This window comes from Equus caballus, chromosome 16, assembly GCF_041296265.1.
Source record: "Equus caballus isolate H_3958 breed thoroughbred chromosome 16, TB-T2T, whole genome shotgun sequence".
NCBI classification, from domain to species: Eukaryota; Metazoa; Chordata; class Mammalia; order Perissodactyla; family Equidae; genus Equus; species Equus caballus.
The window spans coordinates 14,055,978-14,081,925 of record NC_091699.1 but is presented as its reverse complement, the minus strand read 5'-3'; the positions used below and the strand labels follow the sequence as shown (position 1 = coordinate 14,081,925).

At 54.5% G+C, this 25,948-nt stretch overlaps 1 protein-coding gene and 1 long non-coding RNA gene across 4 annotated transcripts in view; one reads left to right on the top strand and one right to left on the bottom strand.

Annotated features, from left to right (window-relative positions):
• The window catches only part of WNT7A (Wnt family member 7A), a 101,422-nt gene that overhangs the window by 13,490 nt on the left and 61,984 nt on the right, over positions 1-25,948 (top strand). The window contains exon 3 of the mRNA XM_070237193.1: positions 10,469-10,740. Coding sequence (XP_070093294.1) covers positions 10,469-10,740 — 272 coding nt within the window. The remainder of the gene's footprint in view (positions 1-10,468; positions 10,741-25,948) is intronic.
• Positions 472-25,948, bottom strand: part of LOC138918011 (uncharacterized) — a 49,205-nt gene continuing 23,728 nt past the window's right edge. Inside the window, exons 2-3 of one of the 3 annotated variants that reach the window (XR_011426788.1) lie at positions 4,179-4,507; positions 472-3,565 (exon numbers count right to left, since the gene is read on the bottom strand). This is a non-coding gene — a long non-coding RNA (uncharacterized lncRNA). Of the gene's footprint in view, positions 3,566-4,178; positions 4,508-6,438; positions 10,950-12,835; positions 13,041-17,525; positions 17,615-25,948 lie in introns of those variants that run through there. The other 2 variants (XR_011426786.1, XR_011426787.1) reach the window with 2 other exon arrangements.

The following is a 25,948-nucleotide window of genomic DNA, read 5'->3' as shown; positions in this document are numbered from 1 at the left end:
ACAGAGAAACACCACTCTGGAGACCCTTACAGGTTGACCATGCCCGTAACGTGGTTTTTGGACTCACCAGGAATCCACCAAAAGTATATTCACCCACCCCCAAGTCCAGCGTCTTCCGCCAAGGGCACAGCAGAGGCCACCTGGCACTGGGCTGGACATGGCCGGTGAAGTGTATTCTAGTCAGCCTTACCCTTGAAAGGCAGCGGGGCAGGGAAAGGCGGGGCTGGAGAACAGCCCGGAGTCGCCCTCCTGCTAAAGCCACAGGGCTCTCTGAAGTCCAATTCAAAACACCTGGTTTTCTGTACAAGTACAGGAAAACCTTCACGTGAGTGTATGGTACATATAGAGTAACGCACAACATAGAATGAAGAGTACGTGTCCAAAATATATCCAATATATGCGATACTTTTTTGAGTTCTTTTTTTAAATTTCTTAGATTCCACACGTAAGTGAGATCATAGGGTATTTGTCTTTCTCTGTCTGGCTTATTTCACTTAGTGTAATGCCCTCAAGGTCCATCCATGTTGTTGCAAATGGCAGGATTTCTTTCTTTTTGTTGGCTGAATAATATTCCAGTGTGTGTGTGTGTGTCTGTGTGTACACCACATTCTCCTTATCCGCTCATCCGTCCCTGGGCACTTAGGCTGCTTCCATGTCTTGGCGATTGTAAATGATGCTGCAATGAACACGAGGGTGCAGATAGCTTTTCGAGGTACTGGCTTGGTTTTCTTCAGATAAATACTCAGAAGTGAAGTACGGGGTCATATGGTAGTTCTATTTTCAGTTTTTTGAAGAACCTCCATACTCTTTTCCGTAGTGGCTGCACCAATTTACGGTCCCACACGTACAGTATTTTAATTAACTTTTCCCTGGGTGCATTTGGTACCAGCCCCCGACGTGTCTACTCATTTATTCATTTATTTCTCCCAGAGAAATCTGCTAGAATCTTCTGGGTGGTAAATGGCTGATGAATCGACCACAGGCTCTGCCCTCGGGGCGCTCACTGGCTGGCAGGGACAGACAGCGAAGTAGGGGCTGCAGTGTGGGACTCCGGGAGGAAAGGAGAGGGCCCTGAGCGGACGTGCAGGTGGACTGTGGCACCGAAGGCTGCGTGCAGGCGTCACCTGAATCAGGCTGGTCTACAACCCAGGAGAGGAAGGGTGTGGCCGGGGCGGGGACAGCCAAGGAGGGCTTGCAGATGTGACCCAGCAGGAGCCAGGGGATCAGAGTGACCTGGGCATTCTGGCTTCTAGACTGTAGGGTCAAGGGGGCAGAAAGAGCCTGGAGAGAGAGGTGGGGGCGAGGCAATCCCGCAGGGTTTTGTGTGCCAGACTGGGTTCTGCCTGGGAGGGGAGGCGTCAGGAGAACGCCTCTCCCCTGTCTCAGGGGAGGGACAGGATGTGGTAAGATAATCAAATTCTTAGCACATATAGAAATTTGCTGTGTCTCCAGCATTATTGTCAACAGAGAAATGGTGATTTCCCGACGTGTGCTCCCCGGGACGGCTGCATTCTTTTGCAGATACTCACAGCCTCCTGTTTGGTACTCCCCTGCCGGAATTTTTCCAGGGATGGGCACAGATGACCTAGGATTCAGGCCCTGGGGTCCACCCTGCTCTGTCTGCAAACTGGGTCACTGTGGTGCCTTTCTGGGCTTCTGCTCCTGGCGCATTTGTCGCCCCTCCTCTTGAGCAGTCCCTCCAGCAGCTCAGCCCCCTCCCCTGGGTGACGGCTGGGCCCAGGCTTCCTCATCTGGGAGTCCGCCTCCCACAAATGGCCCTGTCTTTTCACCCATCGAGGGCTGGGAGAGTGGAGCACAGGTCTGGTGAGCTAATGACGACCGGGACGGACAGATCTGAAGACCTTTCCGGAGAGAGAGACAGAAGCAAGGGGCTGGCCTGCTCCACTTTCTCTCTGCCATTTCTTAACAATACTCCATCTTGCCAGAGCAAAAGACCTATTCTTTCCCTATTCTTGCTTAGAACACAGCTAACAAAGGACCTTTTGTCTCGTTTGCATTTTTTTTGCAAGCCTCAGTTCATCCTGGGTTTTAGTTCTCCTGACACTATTCTTTGAGATGAGTCTTTTGTTATAATGTTCTCTTTCCAGCTCTCATATGGTAGACAGACACACACACACACACACACTCTCACACGCTTTTACACGCACAGCCACTCATTCATTCAACTGTCGAGGCTTTACAGATAAATAATCCAGGTCCCCACAACCTGGTGGGGAGAGACTGATAATTCACTTCAACACAAAATAAGGATGAGTAAGGTGCTGGACCATAAGCAGAGGGAGGAGATGTCAGCAAGGCCCCTCAGGGAGGGGACACTGTTGCTGCTGCGTCTTGGTGGGTGCAGTTAGCCACCAGTGCACGTGGTAAGAGCTCCCGCTTGCTGATGCCTTACCAGCCATGCACCGAGCCTGTCGTGTGCCTTGGTTTATTTAATCCTCCCAACAACCTTCAGAGGTGGGTATTTCATTATTGTCATTTTACAAATGAGGAAACTGAGGCCTGGAGAGAGGTCAGTTAACTCACCCAAGGTCCTGCCACTGGGAGGTGGAGCCGGGATGTGGACCCAGGTTTATCGGCCTCCAGGGCCCTGCTGTGCAACCACCCAGCTGCATTGCCTCTCACCAGGTGGATGGGAGAGGAAGGGCATTTCCAGGCTGAGGGAACAGCATGTGCGAAGGTGTGGAGGCAGGAAGGGGTAGATGGTGACCCTTGAGGAGTGGTCAGCAGTGCGCTCTGGCCTTGCTTGGTGAGAAGAGAGACCCTTGGATGGAACTGAGGCAGGAGAGGAGGCTGGGGGCCTGCACATGCCTGCCCCTGGATCCGGTCTCTGTGCACCTGTTCCCTTAGCCAGGCTCTGCCCAGGCACATGCTCCCTGCGCCTCCACTTGTTCCAGTTGTCCATCAAGAGGCTCCCTAGTTCCTCTGGATGGAGACAGCCAGATGTGGCATTCTGAACCCAGACGGGCTGTGAACTGCCATGCCATGGGGCTGGCAAAGGCAACTTTTTTCCATCTGTATGTTTTCCAAATCATCATATATTTCAGCCTGTGTCACTGCAGATTGCTCACTCTCTGACCCATTGGCTTTAAATAGCAAAAGAAAAAAAAAATACAATGCACTTTGTGGTTTCCAGTAAGATACCGTAAATACACCCAGATAATATTCCGGTGCAAACCATTTACAGCGGCCGCACAGGGCGGTGGAATGGAATCTTTCGGGCAGGCTTGGACATCAGTTTATTTCCTCTCTCCCCGCCGGGATGGTTCTGGAGCTGGAATGCGCGGAGGGCGTCAGCCGGGCTCCCCGTTTCCATCTCGGGGACAACACCGTTCTTTACTGAGCACCTTCCAGGGGGCTGGGCTTCTCTCCACACAGGGCTTTCATTTACTCTTCGGGGTAGCTCTACACTGTCCTTCTTCTGGTTCCCATGTCACAGGTGGGGAAGCTGAGACTCAGGGAGCCGGAGTCCTTGCTCGGGGTCACCCAGCCGAGGAGGGATGGGGGAGCAGGGACTGACGCCTGGGCTTCTGGACGGCAAATTCACCTGGAGGTGCGGGAGGACTGAGAGTTACGGAGCATGTGGTAGAGGTGAGGGCGGATTCTGCACTCTGGGAGCCGGGAGACCCTAGTTCTAATCCCCCTGGTGTCGCTGAGTCACTGGTGACCTTGGGCAAGTCTCCCAGCCTCCAGGAACCTATCATTTCAGGAGGAACCCACAGACTTTATGTCTGTGGTTCTGGGAGACTTTTCTCTGATTCCGGGGACAGGAGGGGCCTCTGCCCAGCGCAGGACGGCGGGGCCGGCAGGACCTGCCGCTGCCCTCTGCTGCCCCACCTCCCCCCAGTCCCCTGCTCACCTGCTCCCACCACCGCTACGCCATGTCAGGGCCATCGCACGGGCTGCCCCTTTGCCTGGAGCCCTCTCTCCCCCCAGAGAGCCTCGTGGCTGGCTCCTCCGTGCTCAGAAGTCACCGCCATGGATGCCGCCCCCCCACCATTACTGCCCTGGTCTACGTTCTTAGAGTCCTCAGCTGCCGCTAGGTGACGTGACCTTGCTCTCTGTCCCTCCACGAAGCCAAGGCCATGTCTGAGTCCCTCCTCTCGGTTTCCTTAGACCCCAGCATGGTGCCTGGCACATAGTAGGTGCTCAAGAAATACCTGTTGAGTGCAGGAACAGGGCACGTGGCTCGGTCAAGGAGGCCGAGGGGAGGGCAGGGTCTGCTGAGGTTCTTCCTCAGCTCGCAGGCAGGAGGGCGAGGTGGATGGTCAGGGCAGGGAGGGGCACAGTCAGTGATGACCCAGCCCAGTGTCTGCTGCTCACTGGCCCCACATGGAGGAGCCGGGAAAGAGCCTGGGCCGGGGGGCAGTAGGACTACGGTGGGTATCATGACCTTGAGGCAGGAGAGCGGGTCAGACTCTTGAGCCGGGCTGACCGGGTTTGAATCCTTGGCGGGTTACATCACCTCTTTGGGCCTCAATTTCCGAATCTGTAAATGGAGATGATAATGATTCACACCTCATAGGGTTGTTGCCAGGATCGAGTGAGTTGACCTATATCGAGTGCTTAGGAAAGAGACTGGCAAATAGTAAGCGCTTTATGCCTTTGCTATTCTTATTGCAAACCACGTGCCATTGGGCGCATCCTCTCACTCCATTTCTGCAGCCTTAAAAGAGACGTCGAGAGCCACCCTTGCAGATATGTCACAAGAGACAAAGGAGGTGGCATTCAGAAGATCCCCCAATGTGAGGGGCTTCCCCAGGCTGAGCGAGGGGCTCCCTGGGAGCACTGAGCGTGGTCAGGGTCCAGGGCAGTGCTCTGGAGTGCCTAGAGACAGCATGTGACCTCCAGGTGTGCATCCTGGCTCTGCCTGGGCCAGTCACCTCTCCGAGCCCCAGTTTCCTCGAGCATAAAGCAAGGAGCTGTCATTCACCTGGGGTGGGCGAAGGAGGCGTGGGTGGGTGGAGTTGAACACGGCCTCTTGCCCTGAGACTCTGAGATTTTAAGATTCTGGGATCCTTTTCTACCTTCTTTCTGCCATCAAATCCTTCTCTTAGCCTAGCAAGCTTAGCTCGTTCGATTTGAATCGGTCTTATAAATTATTTATTGATGTTTTAACTGACAACAAATGAATGGCATCTTTGATGGAAAAAAAGGCATTTTAGTAAAGGTCAATGGCTTAAGCCAAAGGAACGTCTCTTAACCGTGGGCTTCCAGCCGCAGTGAAGAGCCAGGAAGGGGCGGGGGGCGGGGGGCGGGTTGCTGAGGAAGGACACTGCCCAGCTTGGGCCTGGAATCCCAGTTCTGGCCAGTTTCTAGGTGGGTGGCCTCAGTGAATCACTTTACCTCTCAGAGCCTCACTTTCCTCATTGGTCAAATTGTGGAGAATGGTGTCTCCCCAGCAGGGCTGTTGGGAAATTCCACACAAAGAACCACGTGTGGGTCTGGCACACAGTAGGTGCCCAACAAATGTTACTTTCTTTCCTCCCTTCTCTCCCCACCACCCCCTCAAGAAAACCCCAAGCCTCTGGCTCCCTCTGTGCTAATACCCTGGGGAATCAGTGGGAGGGGCTGGAGTTCCTTGCTGCTCCGCCCCGTCGCTGCTCCACCCCTGCCTAGGCAGAGCCGCCTGCAACCCAGGGGCTCATCTTCCTGAGTTATCAGCCAGCACCATTCTCCACAGCGCCTACCGTGGAGCCTGGCAAACGGCAAGCACTCAATCAAGGTCACATGGTTGCTGGCCACTGTTTGGAGCTTTCTTTCATCCATTCCTTTATTCGTCCAACAGATACCTACTACCTGCACCTACGGAGCATCTACCCCGTGTCAGGCCTGGGGACATGGAGGGAACATGGGAAAGCGGTGCCCTCAAGGACATTCTGTGGTAGGGGGGTGGGGGCATGTGTGCAGGAACAGACAAGAGCCAGAGAAGTCTAAAATGGCAGGAGGGCTGTGGAGCAAGCTAAGATGGGAGGCTCCCTCCGCACCTCCAGAGGTGCCTGTAATGTCACCGATTATAATCATTAGAGCAGTCATTGCCATTCATTTATGCACCAGCGCCAGCGCTGTGCTGGGTGATACCTGCTTCCTTCTACAGGGTGGGTGGCATTAACAGATATGGAACTGGAGACCCAGAGAGGTTAAGTGACTTGCCCCAGGTCATCCAGCTCCTGGCAGGGTGGAGATTGGAACCCAGGTCTGCTCATTTATTCATCCTTCACACATTATGGAGGGGATTGTAAACAGTGGGAGCGAGACAGACATGGTCCCTGTCCCCTTGCGAACCTGAGAGTTGGAGGGGCAGACAGGTGCTGCCTCAGCCCCACACAGTCGCCTCTGCGTGAGGCTGTCTTGTTCATCAGGGCGTCATGGAGCATGATGAGGCACAATGGGTCTTGGTGGAAATAATAACAAGCAACAACAAGGGCTAACATTTACTAACACGTACCACATGCCAGGAGCTGTGCTCAGCACCTTCGCCTCGTTCTGTGATTGCATGCACTCAGAAACCCATGATGCATAGGTGCTGTTATCGTGCCCATTTCACAGAGGAAGCAACAGATGCTTAGTAACAGGCCTGACAGTTACACAGCCAGCCCGATGCCCAGGACGGTGGTCAGTGTTCAGGGGAAAGGAGGTGGTGAGACTGGGCAGTCCCAGTCTAATGTTGGTGGGCAAGGCCAACGTCAATGGCGGGAACAACAATGACCCTTTGGTATCAAAGCATTGGACTTTTGCTGCCAGTGCCTGGGTCCCTGGGAGCTCTGAAGCCAAGAATAATGGTCCCTCGTTGTTTCTCAGGGGCAGTGGGTGCCGAGGTGAGGGCCAGCTTAGCGGAGAGGGGAGGGCCATGGCCTATGATAGACTTTGCTCTGGTCTGGGGGTTCACCTTGAACTCAGGAGAGTTCAAGTGGGGACCAGGATGCGACTGCCCTTCCCCCACCTCAGAGGATGTGATTGGGGATCCTGTGTGGCAACAGAAGCCACCATCATTGCTGTGTGTTTAGTTAGTTGTGGGTCCTTCATCAGCTGCATTGTCATGCATTGCTCAAGGGGCTCAGAGAGACCTGGGAACTATTACCTGCTGAGTGGTAGCTCAGCTGCACACAAAATTAGCACAAAGGGTGTTGACTGGCAGCCCCCCACCCTGCCCCTGGCCCCACCCCCAAGGAGGAGCCTGGCAGAAGGGTAAGCCTCAGACACCGGCCAGGGTCCCCACCCCATCCCCAATTTGCATCCTCCATTCTTGGTCTGATAAAGGGGACACTGTCTCCTTTTACTTCTGGAGGCTGCCAGCGGTGCCCGCTGCACCTTGGAGCCCTCATCCCTCGGGACAGTTCCTGCCAGTCTGTACAGGTGTCCGGAGGGTGACTGAGTCTGTAGCTTGGCTCTGCTGCCCACCAGCTGGGTGGCCTGGGCAAGCCGGATCTCTCTCTTGGCCTCAGTTTCTTCAGCTGTAGATGAAGATAACGAAGACTTCTGCTGCTTCCCTTCCAGCTCTCTTAAAAGGAACTGTTATTGTTGTCATCAATGGAAATGTTATAAATTTAGTATCTGAGGCCACTTCCTCATGCCAGTCTCTTTGCTAAGTGCCTTCCTTTGTTAATGTTTTCTAGTCCTTCAATCACCCTGAATTACGTGGATGGTTGTCATCCCTATTTTATGGTGGAGGAACCAGAGAACAGAGAGGTTAGGTGACTCACCCAAGGTCACACAGCTAGAAAGTGGTGGAACAGGCATTCCCTACCAGCCATCCTGTTCTATTTAGACTCTCCATCTGATTATTCTTTTCTCTGATGCCCCTGAGAGTCTCATCTCACTGCTGGCTGGCTGTCTCCTCCAGGATGCTATTTTCTTTTGCATTCGATGCTCTGTAGTAGTGTTAGCTGGGGCCTGCAGGCTCTATCTTTGCTCCTCTAGGGGTTGTGGGGTAGCACTGGCTTGGGAGCCCTTGGAACATGCGGGGATAAAATTGAGCCTTCAATCTGTGCAAAGACAGGAGTGTGGCTCCTGGTTCCCGGGATCTCCGGGCTTCCCACCTCCTGTCCTGGCCAAGGCAGGCCGGCTTGCCTGTTGGTCAGCTGCGCTGGGGCGGAACCCGTTTTCAGTCTGCCCTCTCCCCGGGACTCTGCCTACCCAGCGCTGTCTCTGTTCCAGTGTCCTGCCTCGGTGGGCTGGGTCCTGGGCTCCTGCCCTCGACACCCTAACTCGAAAGCTCCCTCCTTCGCAGATGCAGCAACGCGAGGCGGCCACATCCCTTCTGTTCCTCCTGGCCCCTGCGCTGCTGCCGGTCAGCTCTGTCTTCAGTGCACGCCCAGCGGCTTCCCTCGCCTTCCTGTGAGCCCAGCCAAGCATTAGGAAATCTCAGGCAAAATTAGAAAATCTTAGTAAAGATTAGGCAGCGTTTCTTAACTTCACAGAACAGAAGCGTTGTCGGGTATCCAGCCTGCCTGTGCGCTTGTCCACACTGCAGCTGCCCGTCAAGGCTGGTCTGTGCCAGGCCCTGGCAAACACATGCTGCACACGTGGGGTTTCTGATGCCAACATGATAGCGCGTGCAGGGTCAGGAACTCATCAGGTGCTTACATAATGCTGTTTGCAGGTCCCAAAGGTTGAGGCAGAATGAGGGGAGTGCCCAGTGCAGGGGCATCTGCTGGGCCAGGCCCCGGGCCGGGCATGTGTGCACCCTCGCCTTTAACCCCTCAACTCGTATCGGGCGGACAGTGTCGTGCTCCACACTCACAGACGAGGAGACAGGCTCAGAGAGGAGAGGGGACTTGCCCATGTCACAGTAAGCAAGTGGTGGAACAGGGATTTGCGCGTTCACAGGGATGCCGTGGATGGGCTGGCATGGAACGGCAGAGCAGAGGGGCTGGGCACGGGAAGCCATCCAGCCCAGCAGGTGGGCAGGCCAGCGTGTCTGCAGGGCGAGAGCAGTGACTGGGACCTGGGGGGCGGGGGCACAGGCTGTTTGTGTCTTGGCAGCCTGGGGGAGGGAAGCCACGAAGTGAGATGGATGCAGGGGACAGGGGAAGCCTATCCGAGTGCGAGTGCGGGTCTGAGTGACCTGGGGCTCGAAGCCACTTGCAGGTTACTCCTCCCCCTCTGCTTCAGCCATCCCCATCCCAACGCCCTGGAATTCTCCTTCTGCCTCAGCTTGCTTGGTCCGCTGAGCCCCATCTGCCTGCTCCGGGCTCAGCGGCCTCTTCCTCCAGGGTGCCCTCTCTGAACGCCACGCCGCCCTGATTCTGAGAGCAAACTTGCTGAGTGCTCACTCGGGGCGTGCACCACACAGGGCGTCCCATGGAGCGCGCTGGTTCATCTTCATCCTATGCAGTGGACGCTCTGACCCCATTTTGCAGGTGAGGAGACTGAGGCCCAGAGAGGCTAAGAGACTGCGTGGCAGCACTCCTGCACGCCGGCTACACCAGACCCTCCCACCCCCACTTAAAACGCCAGCACCACCCTGCAGGACCCTCGGAAATCCTTGTATGTAGCTCCCAGCCTCCTGTCAGGGTTGTCCCCAAACAGCTGGGAAGACCTGTGGGAAAGCAGTGCCTCAGCGGCTCCCTGGACCCCCACTGAACCTTCCGGCTGCTGTATCTGCCCCTTTCTGCCTGACCATGGGCGGTGCCCTCTCCCCTCCTCCAGCCCTGGCCTTCTGCATCAGATGGAGGCCTGAGGACGCGGGTGTGCAGGGGACAGGTCCCAGAGAGGCTCACAGTCCAGTGAGGGGGCCACCGAGAAAAGGAGGGGACAGACCTATAAATGGCAGGTGACACACAGCAGTAATAACAGGGGCCACAAGAACAAGCATTGCTGTATCAGGCAGGTGCCTTAAGCCAGGCATGGAGCTGAGAGCTTTACGTCGACAAACTCTTACGGTTCTCTGTCATTGCCACGAGAAAGGGACTATTGCAAAGTCCCCATCGTACAGCCGAAGAGACTGAGACACAGGGAGGGGTCGTCATGGGCTGAAAGCTACAGAGCCGGAGAGTGACGCTCTTGGCCTTTCTCCCAGTTCTGGCTCTGGAGCCTGTGCACACTTCAGGTGTCCAAGAAATGCTGCTTACAGTGTGTCGCCAGATGCCACGAGCATCGTGCAGTGCACGGTTCACACTGCCGTGTCGAGTGTGGTCGGGAGTGGGTGATAACCGACCAAAGTCCCCTCGTTTGGCCTTCCCGAGCTTGGGCAACCAGCCCACCTGCCTTTCTCCTCCGCTGCCCAGTCGACTGCCCGAGGACCTTCAGGATTGGGGTTGAGTGGGTGTGTGCATGATCGGGGGCTCGGGCATTGTCATCATCCCAAGACAGAGCGCTTCTTAGGGGCGAGGAATGAGCACTCCTAGGTCCTTGTGGAGCTGTTCCAGAGAGCCAGCTCCTTTCTTGTCCAGCTCGCTGTCCCCCGGCGGCCTGGACCTGACCCCAGTCTGCGCTCTTCTCCCCGCAGGGAGCCGGGAGGCTGCCTTTACGTACGCCATCATTGCTGCCGGAGTGGCCCACGCCATCACAGCGGCCTGCACCCAGGGCAACCTGAGCGACTGTGGCTGCGACAAGGAGAAGCAAGGCCAGTACCACCGGGACGAGGGCTGGAAGTGGGGTGGCTGCTCTGCCGACATCCGCTACGGCATCGGCTTCGCCAAGGTCTTTGTGGATGCCCGGGAGATCAAGCAGAATGCCCGGACTCTCATGAACTTACACAATAACGAGGCAGGCCGAAAGGTAGGCGGCCGGGAGGGGAGCCGGGCGGCTCCGGCAGAGATGCCGCAGGGTTCCTTATTCAGAATGGCTGGTGTCGGGTCTCCTGTGGTGAGCCACAGGGCTCTGCACACAGCCTCATTCTGCTTGACTCTGTTGTCAGTTCGCTGCTGGTCAGGATTTGTGGGTGCGTGATGCTTGTCAGTTACTGAAGCAGTTGAATAATTGAATCTCTGTTAAAACAAGTTGGATGTAGCTCAGCAAGATGGAAAGAGGGACAGACGTGAACTCTTATCTTTGGGTCCACAAAATCAGCTGTACATAACTCTGATTGTGGGGAGGGGTTGAGGTGAGTTCAGTAGGAGTCATCCCTGTGGAGCAGCTGCCAGGGCTGCTAATGTGTCCTTGGTCACCTTAGCCAAGATCTGGAGCTCAGAATAAAGGAGGTGACAATACCTTCTTCTCTGCCTCCTCAGATCCTCCTGAATTCTGGGCTTAGCTTAGAGAGTCAGGAATGTCCCAGGATGTTTGTAGCAGAGATGGCTGGGTTAGAAAGGGGACTGGACACCCTATCCTGCAAGGAGCCGGCTGTCCCAGAGCAAGGGATCAGATGGGTCTGCAGGCCCAGAGTACAGAGTAAAGGTCCATGGGGTGGGAGTGGGGGCGGGGTCACAAGGAGACAGGTCCTGCCGGTGTGAGGGCCAGCCATAGCCACTGAGAAATGGATTGAGTTACCAAGAAAGGAGTGAGCTCCCCGTCCCAGGAAGTATTTAAACAGAGGCAGTTTGAGGAGGCATCTTGGGGCACCCAGATCAGTGCCACCTGGCTCGGGGAGTCTCCTCAGCTGAGGCCTGAGGTTGGGAGTGGGCTCTGGAAGGCCTGTAAAGGTCAAGGTGCTCAGAGCCCACCCTGGGGCCCCTGGGCCCAGGAGGTGTTGGGAGAGGAAAAATGTCTGATGTCAGGCGGAGCTCTGTACAGAAGTGGCTATGGGCCAGGATGGATGGGGAAGGAGGGCTCGATGCTGCCTGGGCGGGGGACGGACCACTGCAGTGACAGGATGTGTGTGGCACCACCAGCGGCCACAGACACGGGCACCCAGGGGGGCTGGCAGGAGCAGGAGTGACAAGAACAGGGGAAAGTGTGCACTGGGCTGTGGAGGCCAAGGAACACAGACGGCGTCCATGGGCCCAACTTGCTCCAGCCCGCTGTGGCTGTGTGGGGATGCCGGCCCAGGGTGGCCACGTCCTCTGATCTCAGACTTAGACTTTCACGTGCACTCACTTCATTTTCAAGTTTTGGCATTTAAAACTAGTAGTCATCAGTAAATCTTAAAAATATAGGAAAAGTAAAAAAAGAAGATTACCATAGGGGCTCAAAAGCACACATCTGTCGGCTAAGTGTGGGCCTTGAGCGACAGATGGTCAAGTGGCACAGCTCTCGTTCCGCTAGAGCACGTCCGTGGGCCAGCTGTCATCTAGCCCTGGCTATGTCAGCTCACTTAATCTTCACGGCATCCCTCTGAACAGTGGCATCATTATCCCCATTTTATAGGTGAAGAAATTGAGACACAGAGCAGTTAAGTAATGTGCTGAGGGTCCCACAGCTAATAAGAAGCAAAACCAGAATTCGAACCCAGCACGTCTGGCCCTCGAGTTGGCGTTTGCGTACCACAGTCCGCTGTGGCGTGGTGGTCAGAGCACCGGCTGGCGGTGAGGTGCCAGGGCTCAGATCCCAGCTCTGTCTCTCGTTCCTGGGGAAGGAAGCAGAGCTGCAGGAGTGTCCTCAGGGCTGAGGTGAGCAGGGAAGGAGACACGGCGGGAGAGCCCTCGCCCCAGGGCCTGGCACACACCTAGTCCTCAGCATAGGGTGAGTTGATTGCAAGTTGTGCAAACATCTGTCATGTGGGAGGGAGTCTGTCTGGCCGGTGGTGCTGGGGGTAGCCCGCACACTTTGGAGGGGAGCAAGGCACCCAGGTGTGTAGACGAATGAGAGGTGCCAACTGGCCCTTCCTCCAGCTTTCAGAGGCCTCCCGCCCTCCTCCTCTCCAGCCTCTGGCCACATCCTGTGTGTCAGAGCCTCCCAGGCCATCACGGTGAGTCACACAGGCAGAACCGCTCACCTGGCCTGCGTCAGGATGAGGTCCCAGGGTACATGGCAAGGCCGTGCTGGCTCCGCCTGTCCAGCCCTGGCCAGAGCCCCTGCCCAGGGCCAGCATGTCCTCCAGTGTTCTCAGCCGTCATTCCTCCCTGTTTCTGTGGTCAGGTCACTCTTTAGGGCTCAGGTCCCAGGTCACGGTCTCCCACCTGCCCTTGAAGTCCCGCTTCCTGGAGGTGCGCAGAGGGAAGACAAGTGGCTTACTGCTCCCAGCCTCAGTTTCCTCATCTGTGGCTGCCTACTGGGGCCGCTGTCAGAATTACAGGAGAGAATGCTTGGCCCGGGGTAACAAAGGTTCAGTGTATATCCGGTGGGAGAGGGTTTTCTAAGCTACCCAGCTCCAGCAGGTGTGGGGGCCACGGTTGCTGTTCAGGGCAGGGCTTGGGTGATGCAGACGATGGGAGCTGTCAGAGGTCATAAGACCGACCTCAGGGGGCTTCCTGGAGGAGGTGAGCCCCAAAAGATGAGTGAAGGTGGGCTAAGCAGAGAAGAGAGGTGAAGGCAAGCCAGGTCTGGTGTGGGGAGATAGTGTGGCCAAAGGCCCAAGGATGGAGGCTGGGGCCAGTTCAGGGGCCCAGACTGGCTGCTCTGTGGGTCCCTGAAGGGGTAGCAGAAGCTGGGGAGCCTGGAAGGTCACCTGCCAGGCCAAGGGGTGAGAGCCTTGAGTTGCCCCCAGGTCTTCCTGTGGCTGCCTCCTCCTCAGTGCTCAGGCTTCAGCTCAGATCCCCCCCTCAGAGAAGCTCCCCTTTCAGTTCCTTCCTAGCCTCTCTGGGTGCAGCCTTGTTCTGGGGCTTGCTCCCTCCGTAAACCGTAAACGTGACAAAGACAGCGACCCCGTGTGTCCCACTCACAGCCACCCCCAGAGCCTGGCATACGGAGGCGGCCTATATGCCTACCGAGTGAATGGTTGAGCACATTATGGTCACTGGGGAGCCACTGATGGTTCTGAAGCAAGGGAGGGGCAGACGTCATAGAAATGGACCCCGGGGAGGCAGAGTGGTGTCTTAGGTGGGTCAGTCCTAGGGTCTGGGCAGGGTGTGGGCTGGGCCCCACCTGATGTTCCTGAGCAGAAGCTGCTCTCCCAGCTCGGGGAGACCCAGCTGAGGGGATGCGCCACTGCTGCCCAACTCCGCTCTGGTTTCCCAGGACCCTTGAGCGTGGCCTCCTGGGACAGCGGTTCAGCTGGGCACTGTGTGTTTTCCAGAGCCAAGAGGTGGAATTCGGGACTCCCCCGTGTGCACAGGGGAGGGCCTGACCAACTGCCATCTGGCCCCTTTGTGGTATGAGGGTGCAAGCAGAGGCCCAGAGAGGGTCCCTACTGGCCCTCAGATACCCACAGCAGTGCCACATCGCTCAGCCGGAGCATAGCAGGAAGGCGGTCTCCCACCCTAGCCCCTCACTCCTTGCCACGGGGCACCCCAAGAGCTCAGATGTGGCCCAGCAGTCAGGAGCAAAGACAGCCGCCTAGCCCGGAGTAAGGCTCACTGTGTATCAGCTCTCAGTCCCATCTCTTCCTGGGGCCTCAGTTTCCCCATCTGTCGAATGAGACTGTGACCCTTAACTTGTTCTGGATCCCCAGGTGCCAGTCAGGGCCAGGTGAGGGCATGCAGGAGGCCCCCCACGATCCTGCAGTGTACCATTTATTCAAAGGCCTGGGCCCCCATGCCAGAATCCCCCCAAAACAGGCTTCTGGGAGCCCCACGCACGGGGGAGTTGGGGAACGGGCAGGAGCAAAGAGGCCGGCCTGCAGCCGCTCCCCCCTGAGCGTCTTGGAAAGGATCGCAGATGTGTTTATCACTGGCTCCCTCCTCCTGTGTGAGGAGACAAGACTCAACCTGACCACAGGCTCTGGGGCTTGTCGGCAGCTGGTGAGAGAGAAGAGGAGGAGGCGGGGGAAGTCAGGGAGCAGATGCCGGTCCGAGGGGCAGAGGTGGTGGCGGGCCCAGTGACGGGAGACCCAGGGCAGCCCACCCACTCACCTGGCAGATGAGGGAGAAGAAACACTATGGGGCGCATCCTGCTCTTAGACGTCTCAGCTTGGGTCCGAGCAGGGCAGAGCCAGACAGAGCCAGGTGCTTGCCTGCGGATGTGGGGCATGTGGGCTGCGGGGCTGGGGAGGTGGGGGCGGGCCTGGGCGGGGAGTCGGGGGAGCAGCGGGGGCGGCTTCCCCTCCTCTCATGGCCTCCTGCAATTGTGTGGTCTGCAGGGTGGAATCAGGTCAGGTTAGAAGACAGAAAGTGGGGGTGCCCACAGCTCTTTGGGGCGGATTCTAGAATCATAGTCTCTCTGTTGGAAGTTTAGGGCCATCGTATTTTGGATTGAAATCCCAGACTGTTGAGGCTGGGCCTGTGGAACGTTAGGTCCACGTCCCCACATGGGGTGGGGTTTGGAATCGCAGGGTCTTTGGCTGGGACGGAGAGAGGCTCAGAAGCGCTGGGTTGAACTCCTTGGATGGCAGAATCCTGTGGCTCTGTCATTTCTTTCCAGCCTTCTGGGCGGTGGGGAGGTGAACGAAGCACGGTTCTTGCCCTCAAGACGCCCGGTTTAGTGAGAGGGGCAGATAAGAGGAGCTGAAATGATGACTCAGGGCCACACCCCACAGGGAAAATTCAACACAGAAGGTGCAGAAAGGTGCCCCAAGATGGGAGTGGTTTCCTCTCGGGCAATCTAGAGACCTCTAGGCGAGAAGAAGGGATCCCTTAGCAGGGCTTTGAAGGATAGCTAGGAGTCCTCCAGGAGACAAGGCAGGAGGGGAGGAGGAGGGAACTTCAAACAGGAGTAACAGCATGTACAAAAGCGTGAAGTCCTAAAAAAGCATGGTTGGGGGCTCTGTGTGTCTAGGGGAAGCGGGAGTGGGTGGTGAGGCTGGGCGGGGCTGGGGCCACAGGCAGGGCCTTGAACGAGAGGCCAAGGGGTGGGACTTCCTTATGCTGGAGGGTCCTGAGGTGGCTTTGGCTGGGGAGTGCCCAGGACAGGTTTCTGGCCCTCTCGGGGACAACGTGGAGAACAGCGTGAGGGGTCAGGGCGGCAGCTGGTGCCCAGACCCAGCATGGGCCTCGGGCTGGGTGGGATAGACAGCTGTCAGGAAGCAGAAGAGGCAAGACCCGCCTGGGGTTGCATTTGGGTTGGATGGGCGGGCACCACCCCTCCCTGGGGTCAGGAACTGGGGCAGGGGAGATCATGGTCCCCAGGGTGCCTTTGGGCACAGAAGTGGGAGCCCCTGTGGGCAGTAGGTAGGGATTCCCAGGGGCCACTGGTGCCTGGATCATTATTCTGGAGAGCGGTCTTGGCTGGAGCCACTTCCTGGCACCCACCAGCGGGAGGCGGTAACAGAAGCCCTGGAATTTGGCAGGATTGCCCAGTGGGAGGATTCAAGTTGGAAAGCCCTGGGGCACGGGCCCTGGGGCAGGAGGGCTGTGGGGAGCACAGAAGCGGTCCTGGAGTGAGGAGCAGAGCCAGGAGTGGGCCTCCCGGATGCCTTCTGGAGCACATACGGAACGTACCCTGTGGGGTGCAGAGGGGCCCAGACTGTGCTTCCAGCCCCTGCTCTGTCCTAGCTGTGGAGCCGCAGCCGAGGGCCCACTCTCTCGGCGCCTCCACGGCAGGGTTGGGCCTGGAGGCCTTGCTGTGTGCTGAGAAGGAGGTCTGGGGAGCTCCGGGGCCTCGGGGCGGGAGGGGCCCTCAGCACCCCTTCCTGGGAGCAGCGGTGCTGAGCCCAGGAGAGGCAGCCCTGGGGACGGGCCGGCTGGGACGGGGCTGCTGGAATGTGCCGCTTGCTCCCAGGGAGGTGAGCTCAGGGGGATGGAATGCCACCTGAGTGAGAAGTCCCCTCGCAGTCCCTGCCCGGCCTCCTGCTCACGGAGGGTGCCGGTCTTGTCCCTTCCTGCCCTGCCCCGTCTGGTCTGGGTGCTCCTGGAGCTGGATTCCCTCCCTGCCCTGGCTGCAGGCAGGCCTGTGAGTCAGGGGACACTGGGACCCGGCCCCTGGCAGCTGGGCGGGGCCAGATAAGGCTCGCTCAGCTATGCTCCTCTCCGCTCTCCCGAGGGCCACTTGCATATTTGACCAGATAGAGTGGTCAGCGCTGGCATGTCAAGGGCCCGAGGAGCCAGGCCCTGCCTGGCCTGAAGCCGGCTGACCAGACTAGGCTGTGAGGAGGCCTCTTCAGGCCACCCTTCCCTCCATTCCTGCCCCGGATCCAGGCCTGCGGATGGAAAGGCCTCTAGCCAGAATTTGAGCAACTTGGACCAGGGACAGCCTTGGGCAAATATCGTCCCTCTGGGGCCTTGGTGTCTTCCATGGTGGGACCTTATGGTCTCAGAAGGGTCTTCCAGGTCTGAGGTGGGGGAGGGGAGGACACAGGGTTCTTAGGACCACTGGACATCAACCTTGTCTGCAGCCGCATACTCCTAGAGTCTGCCAAGCTTGTTCCTGCCTCAGGGCCTTTACACATGCTGTTCCCTCTGTCTGGAATGCTCGTCCCTCAAATCTTTGCATAGCTAGCTCCTTCTATTCCTTCAGGTCTCTGCTCAGATGTCCCCTTCTCAGGGAGGCCCTCCCTGACTCTCCTCCCCTCTGTCCACCTCAGCTCTCTCTGTACACTACCCTGCTTTATTTTCTAGGTAACGCTTGCCACTATGTGAAGTTATCCTACTGACACAGCTCTTTGAGTCTTTATTCCTTGTCTTCTCCCACCGCATTGTCAGTCCCACGAGGGTCCGCAAGTTCACAGCTGCCCTCTAGGTGCCTGGCGCAGAGGACATGCTGGAGAATTACTGGTCGAGTGAATGAATGGAAGGACGAGTGTCTGCTCTTGCCTGGGGGTCTCCCAGGAGTAGGGTTGCCCCGTAAAATAGAGGACTCCCAGTTAAATCTGAATCTGAGCTAAACAACAAATAATTTTTAGCATGAGTATGTTTCAAAGATTGTGTGGGACATGCTTATACTAAAAAATTATTCATTGTTTACCTCAAATTCAAATTTTACTGAGTTTCTTGTATTTTTTAATAAAATTTCTTAGGTTGAGATAGTGTAGATTCGCATGCAGTTGTGAGAGTACAGAAAGACCCTGTGTGCCCTTGGCCCAGTTCCCCCAACAGCTTGCAGCACTGTAGTCCAGCATCACAGCCGGAGTATGGATACTGAGCCGGTCAAGACACAGGACATCCCCCCAGGGTCCCTGATGTCCGTTTAGAGCCTGATCCCCTCTCCTCCCCTCCTCCTCTGCCTCCCCTGCCGCCCCAGTCACTGGCAGCCGTTAATCTGTTCTCCATCCCTGTAATCTTATCATCTCAAGAATGTTGTAGAAATGGAATCATACAGTATGTAACCTCCTGGGAGTGGCTTTTTTCACTCAACGTAATCCCCCCCAAGATTCACTCCCACTGTTGCAATAGTTGGTTCCTTTGATTGCCGAGTAATACTCCACGGCGTGGATGGACCGCAGTTGGTTTAACCATACGCCTGTTGAAGGATATGTGGATGTTTCCAATTTTCGGCAATTACAAATAAAGCTGCTGTGAACACTTACGTCCAGATTTTGGTGTGAACATAAGGTTCCATTTCTCCGGGGTAAATGCCCAGGAGCACAGTTGCTGGATCGTCTGGTCGTTGCACATTCAGCTTTGTGAGAAAGCGCTAACCTGTCTTCCAGGGTGGCTGTGCCACGTTACATGCCCCCCCGCGTGGGGCATGATCCAGTTTGCCCGCGTCCTCGCCAGCATTTGGCGGTGTTGGTTTTTCATTTTTGCCGTTCTGATAGGTGTGTTTCACAGCTCTCTGGGGTTGTCAGCAGCCTTTCCTTAAGGACTAATGATGTTGGACATCTCTCCACGTGCTTATTTGCCCTCTGTGTCTCCTTGTTAGTGGGACGTCTGTTCAGCTGGTAGCCCATTTTCTAATTAGATTCTCCGTATTCTTACTGTCGAGTATTGAGGTTTCTTTATATGTTCGAGACGTTTTGTCAGACACATGGTTTGCCAATTTTTTTCCCCGGTCTGTAGCTTGTCTTTTTATCCTCTTTGGCAGAGCAAAAGTTTTCAATGTTGATAAGGTCCAATTTCTCAACGTTTCCTTTTGCATGGTGCTCTTGGTGTCATCTGAGAACTCTTTGCTCAGCCCTAAGTCCCCAAGACTTTCCCAGATACATTTTTCTAGAGGTTTTGTAGTTTTACATTTTACATTTAAGTTCCTGTTTCATTTTTAAATTAATTAATTTTAAATCACAAAGCTTTCTATTTTAAATTTAATTTTCATCATAGTAAAATATACATAACATAAAATTACCATTCTAACATTTTAAGTGGACAGTTCAGTGGCGTTAAGAACACTCACATTGTTGTGCAGCCATCCCACCATCCATCTGCAGAACTTTCTCTTCCCAGACTGCAGCTCTGTCCCCATGAAGCACCAACTCCCCACGCCCTCCCCAGCCCTAGCTGCTCCCCTTCTAATTTCTGTCACCAGGAGTGTGACTGCTCTGGGGGCCTCATACGAGCAGGATCAGACAGCATTTGTCCGTTTGTGACTGGCTTATTGCACTTAGCGGAATGTCCTCAAGGTTTCGTGATCCGTTTTGTGTTAACTTTTGTATAAGGTGCACATTTTAGGTCAAGCTCCATTTTTTCGTTTCTTTATTTGTGCGCTCGGTCTACCCAGCACCTCCCGCCCTGTGGGGGACAGTGGCCCTCGGATGGTGCCGAGGAGGACCCGTAGAGTCACTTTAGAACCGGAGACGCTCCCTTCCTTGGGCACATTTGATAGATGAGAGACTGACACCAGACGTGAGGGCCTTGCCAGGCCACGCGCACTGAGTGGAGGAGCAGGACGTGCCCAGGGCCTGGCTCCTGGCTCAGCATCCTTCCTGCTCCCTGCGTCTGGCCCGGGCAGGTGGTGCTGGGCTGGAGGAGGCGCTGATGTGGGGCCTGGGACAGCCCACTGGGATGACCGGGCCAAGGTGTGAGGGACCAGAGGAAGGAGCCAGGACGGGTCCAGAGCGGAAGCCGCTGAGGAGTGGTCAGATGAGAGCTGGCCCAGGCCCGGGTGGAGGACGCCCATGAAGCCTGAGGTTTTTCCAGCTTTCTCCGATGACACAGCAAGGGCTGGGCCCAGCCAGCTCCGGTCAGTGATGCCGCAGTGATAGCCGTGGACAGTGCCCAGGAGGGGAGGGGATGAGATAGGGAGGCCAGGGGGTGGGGAGCAGGAGAGGGGCAGGAGCAACCCTTCCCACAGAAATGTCCACGGAGCCTGGTCATCGGCATCCCACTTTGCTCTGGGTGGGCTGCTAAGACCAGCTCCCCGCCCTAACTCAGGATGGACACGGGCAGGCTGAGGCAGGCCCAGAGCAAGTGGCTGGACATCCTGGCCTGGGGGGAGCTCAGCCTGGAGGAGGGCAGCCTCAGGAGCTGTCACTGTCCCCCAGTCACTGAAGGGCTGGGAGGGGTGGTTGGTGGGAGTGTAGCAGGCAGGACTAGGACCTGAAATCGAGGAATGTGGGGTAGGTGCAAGTTTCAGCTCCAGTGAGAAAGAACTTGCTCCTAGAAGTGAGATGAGCTTGAGGGCAGGGCCACATTGGCTGGGAGAATAAAGACATGATTATAATATTAGCACCTGAAATGCATGTACTGATTTAATCCCCACCACAGTCCTATGAGGTTAGCATTCTCTGTTGTTCTTTCCATTTTACCAATGGAAAAATGAAGAAACAGAGAGGTTAAGAAACTTGCCCAAGGCCACACAGCTGGCAGGTGCCACCCTGGGATCTGAACCCAGGCAGTCTGGCTCCAGACTCAGTTCATAACCACTGAACTGTTCCACCAGCCCAGGGGTTCTTGGACTCAGATGTGTTTATCTCCAGCCCTGGTTCTGACATCCTGTGATTCTAAAGTGTTATCCTAAGATTCTCAGCTCCCTGTTTTGGGGATCTTGGAGGCTCTGCAGTGCACAGCCCCCAAAAGGCTGCGAGGATCAGGTGGTTGGGGACCGCGGATTACTCAGGCACTGTGAGTCCTCGCCCACTCTGGTCACTGTGGACAGTCTTGGGCCACCGTCCTCTGCCTGGGAGAGGACACTGTGGACCAGGAGGGACCTGGGCTGGGGGGCAGGGGGATTTTGCATGTTGCCCTCTCCCCTAGGCTGTCGTGGGGGGTTCGGGGTGCCACTGAACGAGGAGATGCCCAGACTGAGGCATGCCCAGGAGTGCTCACACCTCTGCAGAGACCGGGGACGCCCCTGTTTTAACAGTTTCTGGGCTCGGTCAGCCTGGTGAAGGCAGCCTGAGGGCCACATCCTCTCGCCCTGCCGCATCCTCCTTGTCCTTCCGGGCAGCTGGAGAGTCACCTTGGAGTCTCCCAGAGTCCAGCCTGGAGCACAGCATGCAGTAGGTGCCCTCAGTGATCTCTTTCTAGCCGCCCTGTCCAGTATGGTCACCACAGGCCACATGTGGCTGTTTAAATTTAAATTAATTACAAATAAATAAGATGAAGCATTCAGTTCCTCAGTCCACACTCCCAATGCTCGGTGGCCACATGGGGCTGGTGGCTGCCGTGTCAGACAGTTCTATCGTCGCTGGAAGGTTGTTGGACAGCACCCGCTGGCCTAGAGTGGTGGGGGCGCACACCTCGTTGTTATTATTACAGGGACCCAGGAAGGTCTCAGCCCCTGTGGGAGCCAATGCTTCCATCTCTCTGGCCCCGAGCCAGCCCAAGGAGGTTCTCAGGTGGCCATCTGCTTTCTCTGGAAGGAATTCCTGGTGTGGCCGCTGGCCCTGCAGCTGGCGGCTCTTGTGAAACCAACCTGGGGTGGAGGGGCAGTCGGTGGGTGAGGCCGCGAGAGGCCTCCCCAGGAGGTGAAGCCGAGGGGCGCGTTACACTGCCGTGAGACCAAGTCAAAAGGCGCCCACCGGGGACAATTGCCGCCTTTGTCCTGAGAGGGGACTGGGACTCCAGGGTGTTATCAAATCTGCTGGGATGAGGGAAGGGGAGCCAAGTGAGGGGGCAGGCGGGGGGTGGGGGCCGGCATGGGGCGTGGCCCGGCCACACGGAGGGACTGGCCAAAGCTCCACCTTCCCTAATCCTGGTCACTGTGCATCCTTTGAGAAGTCCAGGTGCTATTGTGTTCCAGAAAAGCACTGCTCGTCTGACAAAAGGGCTGAGACCCAGAGAAGGCCGGCTGCTCACAGCTTTGTCTGCCTGAGTTAAAAGTTTCATTGGCCCAACAACCTTGGTGTCCGTGTTAACTCAGTGTCACAGACGGGCAGCTGAGGTCCAGGCAGTGACTCGAGCAGCGTCCCAGGCTCCTGGCAGGCCCAGCTGTAGCAGAATGAGGGCTCCGCTGAGCTCAGGGCCTCCCCAGGACGCTGGGCGGAGGGGCAGGCCCGGGGCCAGTGGGGCGGTGTGGCGGGGCGACACCGGCACTCAGTGCCTGTGTGTGGCCCTCTCCAGGCTGCAGACAGCGCGCTGGGCCCATGCCAAGTGCTTTCCAAAAGCTGCCTCATGGGAGCGGGCCTGTTGTTGCTGTTTCCATTTTACAGAGCAGGAAACCTGAGGCCCAGAGCAGTTAAGCGGTGTACTGAGGTTGCCCAGGTAGGGAGCATCCGAGCCAGGCTCCCCTCCCAGTGAGCCCACCCCTGCAGCCCATGTTCTGCTCATCCTCTATGTGGCCTCTGCTTAGTCCTCAATAGTGTCTGTGTGTGTGTATGTGTGGGGTCTCAGTCAAATCACATTCATAAGAATTGGACCCCTTATCCAGTAATAAATTTTAAAGTGATAAGAAGGAGATAAATGATTATCTGGGGATAGAGGAGGGGGACAAGAAAAGCAGGAAGCAAAATTTCCAAAGGGGCACAAGAAAAATTGGGGGTGATTGTGGTCATATTTTCACATGTGTTATCTATGTTGAAAAGGATCCATTTGTATGCTTCAAATTTGTACAGTTTATTATATATCAGTTAATGCAAATAAGCTGTTAAAAATCAAAGTGAAAAAGAGAGAACATAAAACCTCGTTAACTAATTTAATTTTAATTACTGATTAAAATAATATGTGGGTATGTGTGTCTACATATGTACACGGAACACATTTGTATGAGAGAATTTTAAATACTGACCATGTACAAGGTCAGAGAAAATATCTACATATACCATAAACAAAAGTCTCACAGTCTTAATAATCTAGACACAATTTATACTATCAGCAAATAACAACAAAAAGCTTACATATAGAAATTATTCATCTTCTTGTAAAATGTTTTAGGCCTTATGTAAAACCTATAGATTAGATATAAATTTTAAGATGAAGTTAGATACAGGGAGGCAGAATAGAACATGAATTCATATCTTTAATATTACATGTCAGATTTGGAAACCAGAAAGTCAGTAATTCTAACCGTTGCTTTCTCCCGTTTAGTAACAGAAAGGCTATAATAGCAAACTCTGGTGTTATTTTGGTTTTTAAAAATGTAATTAAAACATTAAAATTATTCTTCTTCTTCCCATAGCATAACATTAGAAGCAACAGAAAATGCACAAAACACTTTTTCCTCTAACACGCTGTCTGTGTGATGAGTCTTAGAATCGTGTTCCTAACACATATAATGTGGCTATTGTTCTTGTACGTGAAAAGACAGGCTGGGCAGTACAAATGCCTACTGCTTTAAATTCAGGATAAATGAAGGCAAACATCCCATTAAATACCTACTAGTATTTGCCAAAATAAATGTAATCCCAGGGTCAAAATACGAACAATGATCTAAGACCAGAAGATTAAGCAAACTCAAAGCCTGTGCTGCTTTTGAGACATTTAGTCATAACCCAGATAATTGATATTTACATGCTCTGCCAGGGCAGGGCACAGGGCTTGGGTTCACAACAGGTGGGAAGTTGAAATTGAGAAACCACATAAAGTGGGACCTTTAAGAAAAGTGTAGATTCAATAAAATGTGACAAGTGGTAATGGGACCATGAGCCAGCCCTCTTTACCCTACAGCTGGTGGTGATGAAAGTTTGCCCTCAGGTCTGCTTGGGTTGCAAACAAATGTGTGATGCAGGATATCTGATGTTAGTGTTCCAGAGCAGGAAAGAAACAAACAAAAATTCATTCTCAAAAAATTCCCTGAATTAAAATCAGCTATATATGAATGTAAAATCTAAAGCTGCAGACCATTCCAAAACCTAATTTCTGTAGAAATTAAAGAAGAAAGAACCAGGTCTACAATACTGAAGATACTGGGATAACCATATAGATAAAACAAAAATGAAAAATACTTTTAAAATTTACAAAGGGATTTAACCAGCTTCCCAGATCTGGGCAGACCCCAGAGAGTTCCCCCGCATCTCAGTCTGACCCTTTCCCTGTTGGCCTTAAACTACACAAAATTCTTCCTGTTATCCAAAACATCTTCTCTTGAGCCAATGGTTCATCCAGCTATCCTATTTTCTCTTCCCTTTAGCCATCAAATTTCATAGATACAGGGTTTTTTTTTTTTTTTTTAAAAAAGGACTTAAAAACATGAGCAAAGATAAAAGGACTATAAAAGTAAAAAGAAGTATTAGAAGTCAGCATCATGGTGGAGTGAGAGGTTCCCTTTGTCTCTCCAGTCTAAATTACAACCAAACAGACATCAATAGACCAATAGAGGATTCCCTACACAGCACAACAGAATGCCTAAGACATCCAGGCAGTTCTATAGCAGAAGGTGGATGGACTGGACCCCTGGGAAGCAGTGAAAGCAGGAGAGCAGCCCCCTCCCCCAACCCTGGCAACAGCCAATCAGGACACAGATCCTCATGCAGCAGCCTGTGCAACTGTGAGTGGAGGCAAGGGTGGCCCAGCCCCACACACTTGAATGCCAGTGGAGAGGTGGCAGACCTGCACACACACGTGTGTGTGAGAACATCTCCAAGGCAGTGGTGGTCGTGGCCAGTGGCAGCCATGCGCATGCAAAAACACCCCTGGGGTGGCAGCAGTGGCCGGTGGCAGCCCTGTGCATGCACATAATGCCCACGGTGCAGTAGGAGCAGCACGACGGGAGCACTGCCCCATGATGGTGAGTGGAGCAGTGGCAGAGGCAGCAGCCGAACCCACACAACTATAAGCAGACAAGGCTGGAGCACCCACACCCCAGTAGTGGCACCCCTGACACCAATTCCACCCACAGTGAGGGCTACATACAATACCCAGGTCCCTGGGCCCCCACCAGTGACAGTGACACCCATGAACCCAGCACCCCTAGCAGTGGTGCAACCAGAATGCCCAGACAGCTGGGGAACAGCAACACGGGTGGTGCACAGGACAACAGCATCTGAGCCTGTGAAGAGCCAATGCAGGAACACAAGACCCAGGTGACCAGAATCAAAGTGACCAAAGGCATACCCAAATAAGAAAAGGTGATTACTACCACAAATGTGCCGGCAGAGGACCAATTCATCAAACACCATGAAGGACTACAGTAACACTGCAGAACTGAAAGTAAATGAGAACGCTCCAGAAACCAAATCTGAAATTTACAATCAGAAATTAACAATCTCACTGACACAACTCAAAATAGCAGTCATTAAACAAACTCAACGAGTGACAAGAAAACTCAGAAACAAAGTTCAATGAGCTCAGGAATGAAATGAATGAACAGAAGGAATACTTCACCAAAGAGACTGAAGCTCTAAAAAAAACAAAAACAAAGAGAAACTCTGGAGATGAAGAACGTAATTAATGAGATAACAAATAATGCAGAAAGTATAAAAAGTAGAGCAGACCTTATGGAGGAGAGGATTAGGGACCTCGAAGGCAGAAACATAGAAATCATTCAGGTGGAGGAGGAGAGAGAACTGAGATTTTTAATAAGTGAAGAAATTCTTTGAGAAATAGCCTACTCAATGAGGAAAAAGTAACATAAGGATTAAAAGTTTCCCAAAGGGAGAAGGGAGGGGGAAAGGAGCAGAGAACTTATTCAAAGAAATAATAGCAGACAACTTCCCAAACCTGGGGAAGGAACTGGACATGCAAGTCGATGAAGCTAATAGAATCCCTAATTACATCAATGCAAAAAGACCTTCTCCAAGGCATATAATGTTAAAAGTGTCAAAAGT